At 39.9% G+C, this 15,815-nt stretch overlaps 2 protein-coding genes across 2 annotated transcripts in view; one reads left to right on the forward strand and one right to left on the reverse strand.

Moving 5' to 3' along the window:
• The first annotated feature begins 3,317 nt into the window (after positions 1-3,317).
• On the forward strand, positions 3,318-11,828 carry thbs1a (thrombospondin 1a). The gene is made up of 22 exons (XM_008399384.3): positions 3,318-3,585; positions 3,677-3,760; positions 3,973-4,532; positions 4,638-4,716; positions 5,021-5,110; positions 5,210-5,319; positions 5,645-5,770; positions 6,169-6,265; positions 6,354-6,527; positions 6,611-6,787; positions 6,868-7,041; positions 7,132-7,412; positions 7,497-7,715; positions 7,821-7,928; positions 8,334-8,493; positions 8,584-8,702; positions 8,876-9,110; positions 9,218-9,445; positions 9,531-9,802; positions 9,893-9,990; positions 10,081-10,220; positions 10,310-11,828. The coding sequence occupies exons 2-22, from the start codon at positions 3,697-3,699 to the stop codon at positions 10,315-10,317; spliced, it is 3,519 nt and encodes a 1,172-aa protein (XP_008397606.1). The 5' UTR covers positions 3,318-3,585; positions 3,677-3,696; the 3' UTR covers positions 10,318-11,828.
• A 2,332-nt stretch (positions 11,829-14,160) lies between these two features.
• The window catches only part of fsip1 (fibrous sheath interacting protein 1), a 32,295-nt gene continuing 30,640 nt past the window's right edge, over positions 14,161-15,815 (reverse strand). Inside the window, exon 10 of the mRNA XM_081603373.1 lies at positions 14,161-14,963. Coding sequence (XP_081459499.1) covers positions 14,847-14,963 — 117 coding nt within the window. The 3' untranslated portion in view covers positions 14,161-14,846. The remainder of the gene's footprint in view (positions 14,964-15,815) is intronic.

Here is a 15,815-nt window from a genome sequence, read left to right on the forward strand (position 1 = left end):
AAGTGTTTTGCAGTCTCTTACAGTCGTGATCTTGAGTTGTTTGAGTTTTTGGGTTTGTTTGTGTGTTACCACTTTTGAACTTTTTTTTGGTTAATGCTTTTATTCTTATCTTTCTGTTAGCTCAGTGTTTTCCCCTTGATTATTGTTTATTTTGTTCTCAACTCCCTTCATGCTCATTTGTCTCCTTTCCTCAGCCTGCCCACCTAGTCTTTCTTTACAACTTCCCTGTGTTCCCAAAATATTAAATCAGATGTTATGACCAGTTACTCAGAATTCAAGCTGCTTTTTTTAAGGAATACTTTTACTTTTAACCCTACTTGTGTTATTTCTCGAGTAAAAAATATGTTGAAGCACTGCGACTCTTATTTGAGCGCTCTTATTACCTACCTCTGAAATTTAGCTTAAGGTTTTTCAAGATATCCTACAGCAGTGCCTGTGTAGCTTTAGTAATCCTCACTGCATCATAAACACAGCAGCCTGGTTTGTTTCAAGTGGCTTTTCTCCGTGCTTCACGGCTGGTCTCGCCGTGTTTAAAGTATAAACACGCACTTCATTGGTTAGAATTTAAACCTGCTAAGATGTTTAAATAAAACTGGTAATTTATGAAAATGCACGAACATGCAGCTATTTCCACAAAAAAGTGAAAATACAGACTAAACATCCGGGGCTAGTTCTGCCGGGGCTGATCCAGACATCGACTGTGATTAAGCACTGAAACTCCCACCTACTGACATTGTTCCTAAGCTACAACAGATGGAATCAGAAACCGGGGAACCCAGTCAGGATAAACACTTGCTATCTATGGGCTGTTTCCATTCCAACTCTCCTAAGCAGGTATTTATTAGATCTTGGCAGGTCTTTTCCCACACTGTATGCTCACAGGAATGCCCACAGAGGGATGTGGCCGGTCACACCTACCTACGATACCTCAAGAAATCTTTTTCCATTAAACTGTCCCACCTTGATCCCATTTCACAGCTCTGAAGCCATTTTCCACTCGGATAACACTCTGACCTGTGAAACCTCGCTGCTGCTCCATCACTTCCAGTGGGCTTGTGTTTCACCAAGGTGACAGCTACATGTTGTAAATCATACGTGTCACCAAAGTACCGCTGCTAATGGAACATATGTGTTCCTGCGTACTCCGTCTGAGGAACAGGCACCCACATGTTGCGTCTCATAACGGTCAGAAGCCCACCACCTATTTTTAGGCAGGTGGCTCCCCCCTTAGTTTTTTCTGCACAAGTCATCCCAGCGTGCAGGCGCCTCTGTGTTCTCCCGTCTCCCCAAAAGCTTTTCGTCTCAGTCACACACTAACTCTTTCCAGTTTTCCTCTGCGTCCACAGCTCCGCAAGCTGGTGCGATTCAGTTAGCAAACACTAATTTTCTCAAAAAAAAAAAAAAATCACAAACCCTTATGTGGTGAAAGAGGACCTGAATAAAGCCTCTGTCAAGAAATCTGTCTTCACTCAGTGGTGGAAAAGGACAGAGGGAGAGGGAAGAGGTCAGAGGTTAAATGCCCAGCCATGAACTTTAACCCCTTGCAGAGCAGCAATGTCAGGATTTCTAAGAAACTGGAGCATAGATGAGAAGAACTTGATGGCTTTTTGGAAACTGATTTGGCAAACTTGAAGTTAATTGCTGATAACTTGCAATTATTTTCGCTTTTGAGCATTCATCATGTCAAGAAAAGCTCAAGCATTAAATATCACAAACACCTACTGTAATCCATGGTTGGAGGTGGGTTTTCAGAGTTTTTCAGAGTTAGATTTATCTTTTTTCTGGAAAAAGAGCTGCCCATGTTAAGATTTTGTAAATTTAATATTGCTTAAGTGTGCTTTGATAAATTACATTTCCCTTCTGATTAATGCATTCATTAGGAATAGGACTATCATCATTGATAGTATAAAAAATCCATGTTTAAATATGATCTTTAAAAGTTTTAAGTGTTTCAAAACACTGATGTAAATGGTTTGTGTTTTCAAGGTAAATGACATTCTCAGCCATGAAATATGTTCAGCATAGATGGTTTTTGCTCTGGGCATCACAGCCAAAGGGAAACACAGGGTTGTAGGAAAAAAGGATCTAAAAGTTTTGCCTTAAATAAGTTTTCTATATTTTTTTTACATGTTAATTCAATAGGGAATGAGTTGTGCATAGCTTAACCCTTTTTACCATCTATTCAGTCAGACAGCATAGGCAATATTTTTTCCTTTGCTCTCTAAGCTAGAACTGCACAATCAAACCAAACAGCAATGCTGATCAAAATGTTGCATAGTGTGGGAAAGAGTTATAGAAGTATTCACTCATTGCACAGTTTGTTATTATTTTAAAATAATTGTCATATGTAATTCTGGTTAAATAACACTGTCAGAAAATCTGACCTCACACCGCAATCAGCTAGTGATGCAAACATTTGCATCTGATTCACATCTTTAAATTTTTCACTATTTAGAAGGATAATTTCACCAGTTTTCCAAGGAATCTGAATTGTGTTTAATTGTATTCAAATTAAATGTTTTACTTATGTTACTGATAAATTACATAATGAAAGCATATTTGCAGAAGCAGATCTGAGTTTTTTTTTTTTTATAAATTTGAAGCATTATGATTATTTGTTAATGTATGAGACAGTTACTTCTGTAAAAGTGTTTATGTTGTATTTTGGGGCCTGCACTGGGACATAGAAACTCTTTATATTATTGAATATTCAGGTTTTTAGTATTTATTAATGTATTATTTTGTAATTCACAAGCATCATCCGGCTGTACTTATATTTTAAATATTTCTTACCTTTTTTTTTTTTTTTCAGACACACCAAAAGACCGTTACACTTCTCCTTCACTCCAGTCCCAGTACAATGTGTTCTGAGCTCAATAAGTCCTCTAGTGGTCAAAATATATATAACAAGATGTAAATCGTGGCATCGAATAAGCAGCACTTTTATTAACATAAATATAAGCGATTTCAGGGAAAAATGAAAATATATGTATATGTTGAAAAAGCATTCATATTTAAGATTTTTACTACTCTGATTGAATACATGCTGAATCATCTTCCCTAAGATGTCCTAATTCTGAATCATTAAAAAATAAATAATCGTTCTCATAGTGGAATAAAACAACATTACATCATTAAATCTGTTAAAACTATAGCTTTTATCTGACCGGAAACCACCAAGTCTTGGCTTTGGTGCGTGGATAAAATATTTGTCTGGTGATGGAAATTCAGCTCAGGAATGCGTCTTTTTTTTCTCTCGTCTCTCCCCTCTGTGCGTCTCGGATATTACCCTGACTGGATGTGAGGTAAGATAACAAGCCCGTCCCTTCTCCGTCTCTAGCGCTGGATTCTCATTGGTCTAACAGGAGCTCAGGAATGTCCTTTAGGCATTTAAATAGAAGTTAAGACAGAAGTCCAGGTCAGTGGAATCAGTGGAGAATCCGGGATAAAAAGAGGAGACTTCCCAGCTATCCAATTAAACTGTCATTAGAGCTGCGAAGAAGAGGAACGGAATATACAATATTTGAAACGAGGATCTTTTTTTCTTTCCATTTTTAATTTTTTTAAAACTTTTTTTATTGAAAGGTTAGTATTATATTGCCATTATTTTTTGTTTAATCTGAAGTTCATCTCTGGCTTATGTGTAAAGTAATTATTGTTTTTTTGGTTGGAATAGGAGCTTTTCAAGATTTCAAGATGATGCTGTATGGCATCTTTTTTCTGCTGATGCTTTGGAGTTGCGATGGTGCCAGATTGGCAGGTAAGGAGGGAAATGCGCCTTTTTTTTTTTTTTTTTTTTTTTTGAGATGGTGGTTATGACATTGGAAATAATTTAGACATATCTGGGGTTAATTTAACGTGAAATAAAGACAAACTAAGACCATTTTTTTCTGTGCTCTTCGTTATTTTTATACACTTTGCCTTGAAGAGAAAAAATATATATAACAATGCCTTTGTTTTGTTTGACCGCAGAGAGTCGCGATGATAACAGTGTGTATGACCTATTTGAGCTGGCGAGGGTGAGCAAAAGACACAACGGAGTGAGTCTAGTCAAAGGCGCAGACCCTTACAGTCCCGCATACAAGGTCCTGAACGCAGACCTGATCCCCCCAGTCCCCGACGCCTCCTTCAGGGACCTCCTCGACTCCATCCAGGCCGAGCGGGGATTCCTCCTACTACTTAATCTGAAGCAGTCCAAGAAAACTAGAGGCAGCCTGCTGACAGTCGAGAAGACCGATGGATCTGGCCCTATCTTCGAGATCATTTCTAACGGGAAGGCGAACACTCTTGATCTGGTCTACTCCACCGAGAGGCAGCTGCAGGTGGTGTCCATCGAAGATGCCGGCTTGGCCAATGGGCACTGGAAGAACCTCACGCTGTTCATCCAGGACGACAGGGCACAGCTTTTTGTGGGCTGTGAAGAGATCAATGTGTCAGAGATGGATGTGCCAATCCAAACTTTACTGTCCAGGGAGTTGGCAGATAGAGCCCGACTCAGGATTGGAAAGGGGGCAGTGAAGGACAAGTTTATGGTAAGAGGAATACATTTATTACTAATACTGAATAGGCATTATTTAATCTTAGGCATTATTTATGTAATTTTTTTCCTGTTTTTTTTTTTTTTTTTTTTTTTGAAGGGAGTCCTCCAGAATGTCCATTTTGTCTTTGGAACCTCTCTAGATGCCATACTGACCAATAAGGGATGCAAAAGTGGAGGTAAGATTGAAAAACATGCAATAACTGACAGACAACCGCCTTAATAATGAGTAGTGGTTTATGATAGGGCGATATGGCTCACTGCCCAGAGCGCTATTGTTAAAGGAATCGAAGTGGTATTCGTTTTATTACAATGCAGTCACATTTAGTTTATATTTCCAAATGACAAAAGCCCTGGGATGGAGACAGCATTAAAAACTACAATATATGCTGGACTGATGCCATCAATGCAAGATTTGCCTATGTTGACCACAAAGCTATGAATCAAAATCAACTCTTCCATTCTGCTCTTATTCACTTGCAGCTGCTTTAACCCAAATGATGACCCTGGACAACCCAGTCAATGGTTCCAGTCCTGCCATTAGAACCGATTATACTGGCCACAAATCCAAAGGTGAGATCTCTCCTCTCTTAAAAGTAATGTTAGAATTTTTACTCCACTAGTAACTCTTCTTCCCCAAGAGCTGAGTTAATTTGGCCTGTTCTCCCCCAGATCTGCAGACTGTCTGCGGTTTCTCATGTGAGGATATTACCAGTATGTTTAAGGAGCTCAGGGGACTCAATGTGATTGTTAAGCAGCTGTCAAATCAACTCCAAAAAGTGGTAAGTTCAGTGAGCCATCAATGTCTTCTCTTTGCCATGATTCACTCTTTCTTTTTCAGTCTTCTGCTTTGAATTAACAGATTTCTAGTGCATACCCACTTGTCACTGTAATGGCTGTCCCCAGCCAATTTTGTTAATGAGACGCCAGTGAATACATAAATATGTTTGGCCGGTTAGTCACATTTGCAGTGCTCTGGTAGATTCCAGCAATGTCTTAATCAGTGATTCATTTGTATTGGAACCTTGGCAAAGTGAAACTTTTCCGTCCTCTGTCCCAAGCAACCCCACTTCTCACTCTCATGCTCTCTTTTTTTTCTTCTCCCAGTCCACTGATAGCGAGTTACTGAAAAATCAGATCATCATCCACAATGGAGTCTGCATCCATAACGGCATTGTGCACAAGGACAAAGATGAATGGACAGTGGATGGCTGCACAGAGTGCACCTGTCAGGTGAGTGTGAGAACACTTCCAGGAATGTAACCTTTACACAAACTTGGAGTCAGCTGTCTGCTGCAATAATGTCAGAACAGTGATCACATTAGCACTCTTCCTTGTGATTACTATTATCCTGCTTGAAAGCAATAGCATACTGTCAGAAATGATTATTGAAGCAGCATGGGGTTCTTCTAGTGAAGGCTAATCATGTACTGTGATATTATTTTTGGCTGTTTAGTAGGACAGTATTTATGAAGATCTCTGCAGGTTCTTTATAGACACAGCAGGTGTTTTACATATCTAATAAGATCATTCCTTTCTGGAATGCAGCAATTAGACTTGGAACAAGAACAGCCAGGTCTTGTTTTTCATAGCTGTTATGTTTGCACTCATTAAACTATTCTCCCATCCAGAACTCTGCAACCATATGTCGCAAAATCTCCTGTCCTCTCATCCCCTGCGCCAATGCCACTGTGCCCGATGGAGAATGCTGCCCACGCTGTGGAACACGTACGTTCCTTATTAAGACCTATTAAATAAAAAATTCTGTCCTGGCATCTTACTGAGAATTTTCAAACCTCATGTCTGTCAATTATAGCGAGTGACTTTCCCGAGGGTGGTTGGTCTGCCTGGTCTGACTGGACCCATTGTTCTGTGACTTGTGGTCGTGGAATCCAGCAGCGTGGACGCTCCTGTGACCGCATCAACAGCAAGTGTGAGGGCACCTCTGTCCAGACCCGTGACTGCTACCCGCAGGAATGCGACAAGCGCTGTAAGCTACAGAACATCATAAAACTAGTCCTTTTTCACTGCTTGAAAATGCAGTGAATTGACTGTGCATGCTTTGCTCTACAGTCAAGCAGGATGGAGGTTGGAGCCACTGGTCGCCCTGGTCTTCATGCTCTGTGACCTGTGGCGAAGGGGTCATGACACAGATCCGTCTCTGCAACTCCCCCACACCGCAGATGGGTGGCAGAGACTGCCAAGGAGAGGGACGTCACACCAAAGTCTGCCAAATGTCGCCCTGTCCCAGTGAGTTAGACACCATCACCAAAGTTTTGCAGCTATTTATTTTTTTGTGTTGAATAATAATATGATTTTCGTTTTTGCAGTTAATGGAGAATGGGGACCTTGGTCACCATGGGATACCTGCTCTGCAACCTGTGGTGGAGGAGTCCAAACAAGAAACCGCCTCTGCAATGACCCAATGCCTAAATACGGAGGAAAAGATTGCATTGGCGATGCTACCATGGTCCAAATCTGCAACAAACAAGACTGCCCTATTGGTATGCGTCTAATTTTTGCACGCAAGTAAAACAAAGTCCAACATCATCCAATGACATTCATCTAATGTTTAACACTATGTTTGGACACAGATGGTTGCCTTTCCAACCCATGCTTCCCTGGTGCAAAGTGCACCAGCTTCCGTGACGGCTCATTTGAGTGTGGCAAGTGCCCACTTGGCTACACTGGTGATGGGATTACCTGCACAGACATTGATGAATGCAAAGAGGTCCCAGATGCTTGCCATACTCACAATGGAATCCATCGTTGTGAGAACACTGAGCCAGGTTACAACTGCCTCCCCTGTCCTTCCCGTTTCTCTGGCCCCCAACCTTTCGGAAGAGGTGTGGAACAGGCAACTGCTAAAAAGCAGGTGTGGATTGTTTGCTATTATTCGCTGCAGCTAGGGCTTGCACATGAACAGCTTGCATATTTTAACCCTCTATAATTACTTTAGGTGTGCACTCCCCGCAACCCTTGCAAGGATGGTAGCCACAACTGCCATAAAAATGCGAACTGCATATATTTGGGCGTCTACTCCGAGTCAATGTTCCGCTGTGAGTGCAAGCCAGGATATGCCGGGAATGGCCGGATTTGTGGAGAGGACAGTGACCTGGATGGATGGCCTAACACTGATCTGCCGTGTGTGGAGAACGCCACTTATCACTGCAAAAAGGTAACCATACCCCACATGGACAAAAACACCAAAGGGTGTTATGATCTGTGAGCACTGTATTATTATGATGATTGTTTTCCTAACCTCACTTTTGTTCCTTTGTAGGATAACTGCCCGAACCTTCCCAACTCTGGCCAGGAAGACCATGACAAAGATGGCCTTGGGGATGAATGTGACCAGGATGATGACAATGATGGAATTCCCGATGATAGGGTGAGTAATCTGGGAGTTTTTTCAGCCCAAAGCTCTGCTTTCCCTAGAGACCACACATAGCAATCAACTGCAGCCATCCTTCCTCTGGGCAATCGGAATGCAAAGCGCTTCAGTTTGTGTGCTTTCACCAAAATGTCACAGTGGAAAGTCAGTAGCACAGGGATAATGTACTATAATTTTCACATAAAGCCAGAATTGAGGATATGGTGGCTGGTTGCCCATAATTCTCTTTTGTGGATTTGGAAAGTTGGGAAAGAAAAATGTAGTTTAAAATACTTCTGGAATATTATTTTGCAGCCAAAGTAAAAGAAAAATGCTAGAAACACAGATTTTCCTTTACATATAAACTCTTTCACCTATGTCCCACCTTTACATATTATAATGGTTTTTTTTCCATTAAAATAGGATAACTGTCCAAGAGTGTACAACCCTGCCCAGTATGATGCAGACAGGGATGATGTTGGTGACCGCTGTGACAACTGTGTGTTTGAGGCTAATACTGACCAAACAGACACAGACAACAATGGAGAGGGAGATGCCTGTGCTGTCGACATTGATGGCGATGGTAAGAAATCTCTGCAAACTCAAACTAATTACTTAGAAAGAAGGCTAAGGATTTAAAAAATATAAATATATATATACTTTTCCTCAACAGGTATTCTGAATGAGAATGACAACTGCCCATATGTGTACAATGTTGACCAGAGAGACACAGACAGGGATGGTGTTGGAGATCACTGTGATAACTGTCCCCTCGAGCACAACCCAGACCAGGTAAATAACCTTTCGCATAAAATACAAAGTATCTGGAGATGTCTTAGTTATGGAAAGTGCTTGCATACCCAAAAGACATGTACCCAGCACAACACTTCTCATAAAAAGACGGGTGAAAAAGAAGAGCTTGTCTTTGGAAAACCTCATCAAAAAGGAATGCGGTTCTTTTGCAGGTCGACTCTGACTCGGACCGTATTGGAGACAAGTGCGACAACAACCAAGACATTGATGAGGATGGTCACCAGAACAACTTGGATAACTGCCCATACATTTCCAATGCCAACCAGGCTGACCATGACAAAGATGGCAAAGGTGATGCTTGCGACCATGATGATGACAATGACGGCATTCCTGATGATAAAGACAATTGCCGATTGGCTTTTAACCCTGATCAGCTGGACTCTGATGGTAAGCTTTCCAAAAAACTGTTACAATCTCTCTTATTTGTAGCAATTTAAGGATCTTTGTTCTCATTTTTTTGCTTTTTTATTTCCATATTCAAATTTTCCCTGAAGGTGATGGCCGTGGAGATATTTGCAAGGATGATTTTGACCAAGACAATGTCCTGGACATCCACGATGTTTGCCCTGAGAACTTTGCCATTAGTGAAACAGACTTCCGCAGATTCCAGATGGTTCCCTTGGATCCCAAAGGCACCTCTCAGATTGACCCCAACTGGGTGGTGAGGCATCAAGGCAAGGAGCTGGTGCAGACTGTCAACTGCGATCCCGGCATTGCTGTTGGTACGTAACCCACAGAGAAACATGGTCCTCCAGTTATAACTTCTATATGTAGTGGCTGCCCTAAATCATGCTCTTTCCACTACAGGTTACGATGAGTTCAGTGCCGTGGATTTCAGTGGAACGTTCTTCATCAACACGGACAGAGATGATGACTATGCCGGGTTCGTGTTTGGCTACCAGTCGAGCTCCCGCTTCTACACAGTGATGTGGAAACAGATCACACAGACTTACTGGTCCCACACACCCACCAGAGCTCAAGGCTACTCTGGCTTGTCAATCAAAGTTGTAAATTCCACCACAGGGCCTGGCGAACACCTCAGAAACGCTCTGTGGCACACCGGAGACACCGCAGGACAGGTGAGAGCATGGTGTTTGAGTCAGTGTTTCAGGTTACATCATTTTTTTGTTGCTATTTTCACTTCAATCCTTGCCACTCTTGATTTTCAGGTCCGTACTCTGTGGCACGACCCCAAGAATATTGGCTGGAAGGACTTTACCGCCTATAGATGGCACCTAACCCACAGACCCAAGACTGGACTTATTAGGTGAGTTCAAAACCTGATTTATGTCAGAAATTATGTAATTCCTTCGCAACTTTTACAGTAGCTTACAGTATGATTGTATTTATCTTTTAGAGTGGTCATGTATGAAGGCAAGAGAATCATGGCGGATTCTGGAAACATTTATGATAAGACATATGCTGGTGGGCGACTAGGCTTGTATGTCTTCTCTCAGGAGATGGTTTACTTCTCAGACCTCAAATATGAATGTAGAGGTAAGACTTATGTAAGATTAGACAGTTCAGAAACAATTCTCTTCGCTTAGACTTTTTTTAATTTGTATTTTCTTTGCTTTGTCTTGCAGATACATAATTGCACCACAGAGCCTTCGGGAAGAATGTATCAGCGTAGGCCTACATCAGTTTCAGTTTCATTTATTTGTCCTCTGAGAAATGCACAATGGAGGTATGTTGAGCAAAGGAGATAAGGGGGAGAAAGGGACCTCAGGAGTTGAAGCCAAATAAAAAGGAAAAGTTAACTGCACGCATTGTGAGTGCAGCTCTGCTAAGAAGAAATTGCCTCTCTTTGTCTGTCTGCGCTGATCTGCATCAGAAGAGGGCCACATTTTATTGCTTTGCACAACTGAACTGTTATTCCTCTGTGGATGAGGGAGCAAAGGGAAGAGAGTTGTTCTTTTTTTTTACATTTTTATACTAATTTTTGAGCATTAACATACATCTGCTGTGGACTGAATGATGCAGTACTCAGAACGAAGAAAGCATTAAAAGACATTTTTAAGGATGGGGTAAAAAAAAAAAAACAAGCAGAAAGTAATCCCCTGTGAAGGAACTGTTGAGGGACTGTGGACAGTAAAGAATGACTGTTCTTATTGAAGAGAGTGAATGTTGTGTTTTGTTTTTTTGTGCATGTGTGACACCAAAAGAGAATAGCAATGAAGAAATTAAAATCAGAATTTAATTTGAATTGTCCTGGTGTCCCCCTCACACTGTTGGCTGCAGATGCAATGTCCTGGCCCAAAAAAATACTCTTCTCAGGAAAGAAAGACCGTGAGCAGGAGACCTTGGAACACAATTTATATGAAAACCTTGTCTTAAAATCTCAATTATAATGAAGGCCAGTTTTCTTTTTTATTTTTATTATTCTTTCATCATAGAGGTTTTAATTTTAGCTCCTCACTGCATCTTGCTATCATTAAATATTATGAGCAACCTTCTATGGTTAACATCCTCTAAATATATGCAGTTACTTCTAATTATGTGAAGTAAAAAACAAATGTATCCTGCTTTCTGCACAGTGTGCATGATGACGTGCCTGAGTTTGAGTGTTTTTGACAAAGGGGGGAAAAAAGGAAACCCTTTATGTACAAATATTACCTCATAGTTTTTATTAAGGCCAGCAATACACAAGAAACAATTGTTTTAGTAACAGAGTATACATTTGTTGGCTTACATTTTTAAAAGCAAGACTATTATCATTCATATGCTGTATATAAGATATTTTTCTAGTACAACAAACTCGAACAGGAAAGGATTAAAGAAATGTTTTGAATATGTTTTGCAATATGTATTTCTTGTGCCTTTTTGATAAATTATTCAGATTTTTTGTCATTTGTGTAGATATATGCTATTTAAATAATTTATCTCGAGGTGTAACCTCCTATGGAAGCGTTTCTATCTGTATAAACTTTTTTGCACACTGACATGAGGATGTCTTTGTTATTTTGATTTTTGTATGTCTCTTTTTTTAATTATTAGTGAAACTTTTCTATAAACATTTGTACTATAGTTTCTACTCAAAGTGTCGTTTATACTCCTGCTATTGGTTCTTTGTCAAGTGAACAATAAACCCTTCATAAAAATAAATCTAGTCATCTTTATTCTTTATTAACAGTCACTGGTAAAGAAGCAGATTATTCAAAGAACCCTGTGATCAAACGTATTAATTTGAAGATAAGTGGAAGAGAAAACTGGGCGGAAAACATGCACAAGCAAAGTGGAAAAAACAAATTTATACTTTTCCTTCCACTTGATTTTTGACTTATATGACTGGATAAAATACAGTGTCAACAGACACCTTCTTCATTATTAACCTTCTGTGACTGTTTTTCTTAGCTGTAAGCCTCAATAATCGAAATTACCAAAAAAGACACACACTAAAAGGAAAACTTAAATACAACAATATGTGTGTTATAGACCTTTACAAGAAAAGCATGTTAGCTTTGCTTCACAATTCTTTCAAGATTGTGTCCATCCTTGTTGATTGTACTCTACCAATGCTGATTGTGTACTTCCCCTCTTCCCCATAACTTCTTCTTTACACTTAACTTTCCGTTTCTTTCCGCTTGGATGAAACACTATGCAAGTCAGCTTCTTTAACAGTGACTGTAAAGTCACCAGTCTACCCTAGAATTGTGTAGAATAGATTCTTCGTGTAATAAGAAACATTTCTGAAAAACTGAACCTTGATTAGCTGCAATCTTCAAAATTAGCAATAGTGTGCAATTGAAGTGTCACTGCCCATTAGTTTTGTAATATATAAATTTCACTTTTTGAATAATTACTAAAACAAATATTTTTTTAATGATATGATTTTTTGAGATGCACCTGCACATGATTTTCAACTCATAACTGCTCAGATCAGGGTATTTTCAATGGTAAAGGAGGTGAACATTGGTGTGTCATGCTACTGGTATGTGCTCGGAGTCTAAAAAGAATTTGGTAAAAGGGAGTGTCTTTTGTAATCTGCTGCAGGGAATCTCAAAATGAAGTATGACCCACTCAAGCACCACATTCATTCACATCTCACATATTACACAAATATCTCTGAACACCTACAGACAACGGCACCCATTCAAGAATTTCTCATTGCAGCAACAAACTCTCAAACCTTTTAGGAGGGAACCCAATTCTTTGTCTCTGCATGTAAGTTGGAATTCCATCAACTAAATGGGATTTCACCATAACGCTCCACCAACATCTCAACTGCAAGCAGACGTCCAACAGCTACTTTAAGTCTATCACAGGAAGAGTTATCTAAACCCCAGACAGTCTCAGTTTGCTGTGCGTCTCTCTTTACATTACTAGTGACCTCATTCTTGCCGTAGTGAGCTCACTGGGTTTCCATTACCAACAATGAGCAGTACACAGTTTCTACTATCTGGAAACTTATTGTGTGGATTATATACAGAGAAGAAAAGGAGGGCAAAAAAATATACACATAATATGGAATAAAGACAGAGCGTAAGGGTCTGTTTAGAGTCCCTGGCAGATAGTTTAGCACTTGCATCTCAATAAGACTGAACTTGTTCATTTTGTTAATGTTTTAGGTCAAGTGGAATTCCTGCCATTGCAATGGGGTCAGAATGTGTTTGAGAGGTGAGGAGTGAGATGAACATGTCTGTAGGTGTTTGAGTTCCAGAATGGGAGAAATACAAAGCCTCCAGGCACATATCAGGCAGGTGCAGAGAAAAAAAAAAACCAAACTAACTCCTATCAATGGCTTCTGAAAAATTCTTAAAAACTACAGCACAAGCACCATTGAAAATGCTGCTGTCTTTTAACAGAGGAGTGGATTTAGATTAAAATAAAGCTCCTGTGAGGTCCATTTTCTCAAGCTGTTATTAATCCGAGACCTTTACCATGATCATAAGTAGATGATCTTGGTAGCCCAGAGGGTGATGGGCTGGAAAAGCCCATCACCCTCATGAAGCCCAAATCAACCCTGTTCCATAAACAATAAAACTACAACCATAGACATAAATAATTCAAAGATTTGTTTTACTGCATATAACAGTTTTAAAAGTTATCAGTGAAATGCCCTTTACAGACTATCAGTGAAATGCCCTTTACATCATTAGGGTTAGGGTACCCTTACATTACCACTTCACCATGATGTACACATTTACCAAAATTTTGGGTAACTCCTGCAGGGTGTTTGAAACTCTTTTACGATGTACTAGAATGTAACATTCCTCAACAATGTTGATCTTTCACAGGATTTCTATGCTGAGATTGTGTTGGAAGCATATTTTTGCCCAGGCTGCTGCATGAATGAGCTTGGTAACAGTGATTATATCTCCAAATTGTGCATTGGCCGAATACCTGAAGTCAGATGTTTTTAATACTGAATATACCTATGACATTGTCTAGGCATAGCCCTGGTATCATGATTAAGAAGAAGAAGGAAGAGAAAGTATAAGTCTCAGAGAGTTTTTTTTATAATTAAACAATAGAGGCAGGTCAGGTCATAAAAAACAACTTCGTTTCAGAGCCTCAGTGTAATCAGATCATTGTGAAAAACAGACTCTATACAGACTCTGTACATAACTATCCCCCTCAGACACTGACAATAAGCTAAAGGAAACATTTTCAGTGATCAGCTGGTGCAGGTGCAGAAACCTCAAATTTACACATAAATCCCATAGATTGTAAAGTCACATCTTTGTGTGAATGTGATACATGTGTTGCTAAGCGCTGCTATAACACGGCCAATGACAGGAACATTGGAAAAACCTAAAGAGGCATCATGACTGTGTTCATGAAGTGGTTCTTCAAATTAGCCATGATCCAGTTTGTGTGCAGCTGCATCTAATAACTAGTTAATGACAGCAATGCTATTTGTCATTTACTGATACTTAGGTTGATACAAAGAGTGCCTTAGCAACTGTTTCCTTGAGAACATAAACTGTAGCAATGGACTGCAATCCAGCCACATGTGGAACACAAGAACGCCATTAGAGTAAAAAAAAAATGCTTATCAACCTTTATAAATATTTGTATTTCCATTAATTTGTAATAGTCTACGAATGAGTTCATTGTAGAAAACAAAACCAAGGTGATGTGTTTTGGAGGCAGTAATTCACATGGGCAAGATGGATGTTTTTAAGGTCCTGATGGCGCTGTTTTGTTCCTCAGATTGTCCTGGCTCCAACTCTCTGTCCTCTCACATTCATCCAGCAGACAAAGCAACTGCTCCTCAGTAAGGTCTGCTGACTCATTCTGCAATAAAAAAAAAAAATACACATACATAAATCAAAAGCATGTGTTAGTTCAAATCCAAAGTGCTACTTCTGTGTGTATGTGAAAGCAAACACAGTGTTGCATCTGAAAATGTCCCAAGATCTACATCTTGTGAGTCCAAAGGAACAAAGCTGAAAAGTGAAGACAGAATAATTCCCTGGCTAAACTCACAATCTTCTCCAACATCCTGACCTAATTTTTGCTCAGAACAGTTTTTGCTGGACTCCAAATGGACAAATGAAAATAATGTCTTGCATCAGTCCATGACCCGACAGAAGATTGGCACATCACAGAAACAAACTGATGCAGTTCTGCTGTCCCGTGTGCTTAGTTGGAAGGTGTTTGGAGGGAAAAAAGCACTTTTACTTGGATGCAAGTACTGTTTTTTTAAAGATAAGTCTGACTCCTCACATGCTGCCTGCTTTGGACTGAATATGAGACCAAGTCTGAAAGCCAACTTTCTTAAATTTGATTCAGAGGAGAATCTGAAGTTGTTCTCGGGGCTAATGTGTCATCTGGCAGCTGTCATTTTTGTACCAAAGTTTCTCGCTGTGAACACGTGCAACTCCTGAATTTACCTGGACATGAGTCCTCACAGACGGTTCCCGTCTCCTGGTGTGACAACACTGATCTTTGTTTTAACAGCTGTAAAAACCCTCAGTCAATTTGTCTCAATAATATCAACTAAGTATCTTTCTTAGGATGAGAGTTATGACTGAAACATATCCAGAGAAGCAAAATGTTAAAATCTTTGAATGACAATCATCATCATTCTCTCAGCACGTTTGCTTGTGTTTCCAGCTATCATCCAACACTGAACAGAATGTCCCT

Source organism: Poecilia reticulata, chromosome 22, assembly GCF_904066995.2.
Source record: "Poecilia reticulata chromosome 22, P_reticulata-male-v2, whole genome shotgun sequence".
NCBI classification, from domain to species: Eukaryota; Metazoa; Chordata; class Actinopteri; order Cyprinodontiformes; family Poeciliidae; genus Poecilia; species Poecilia reticulata.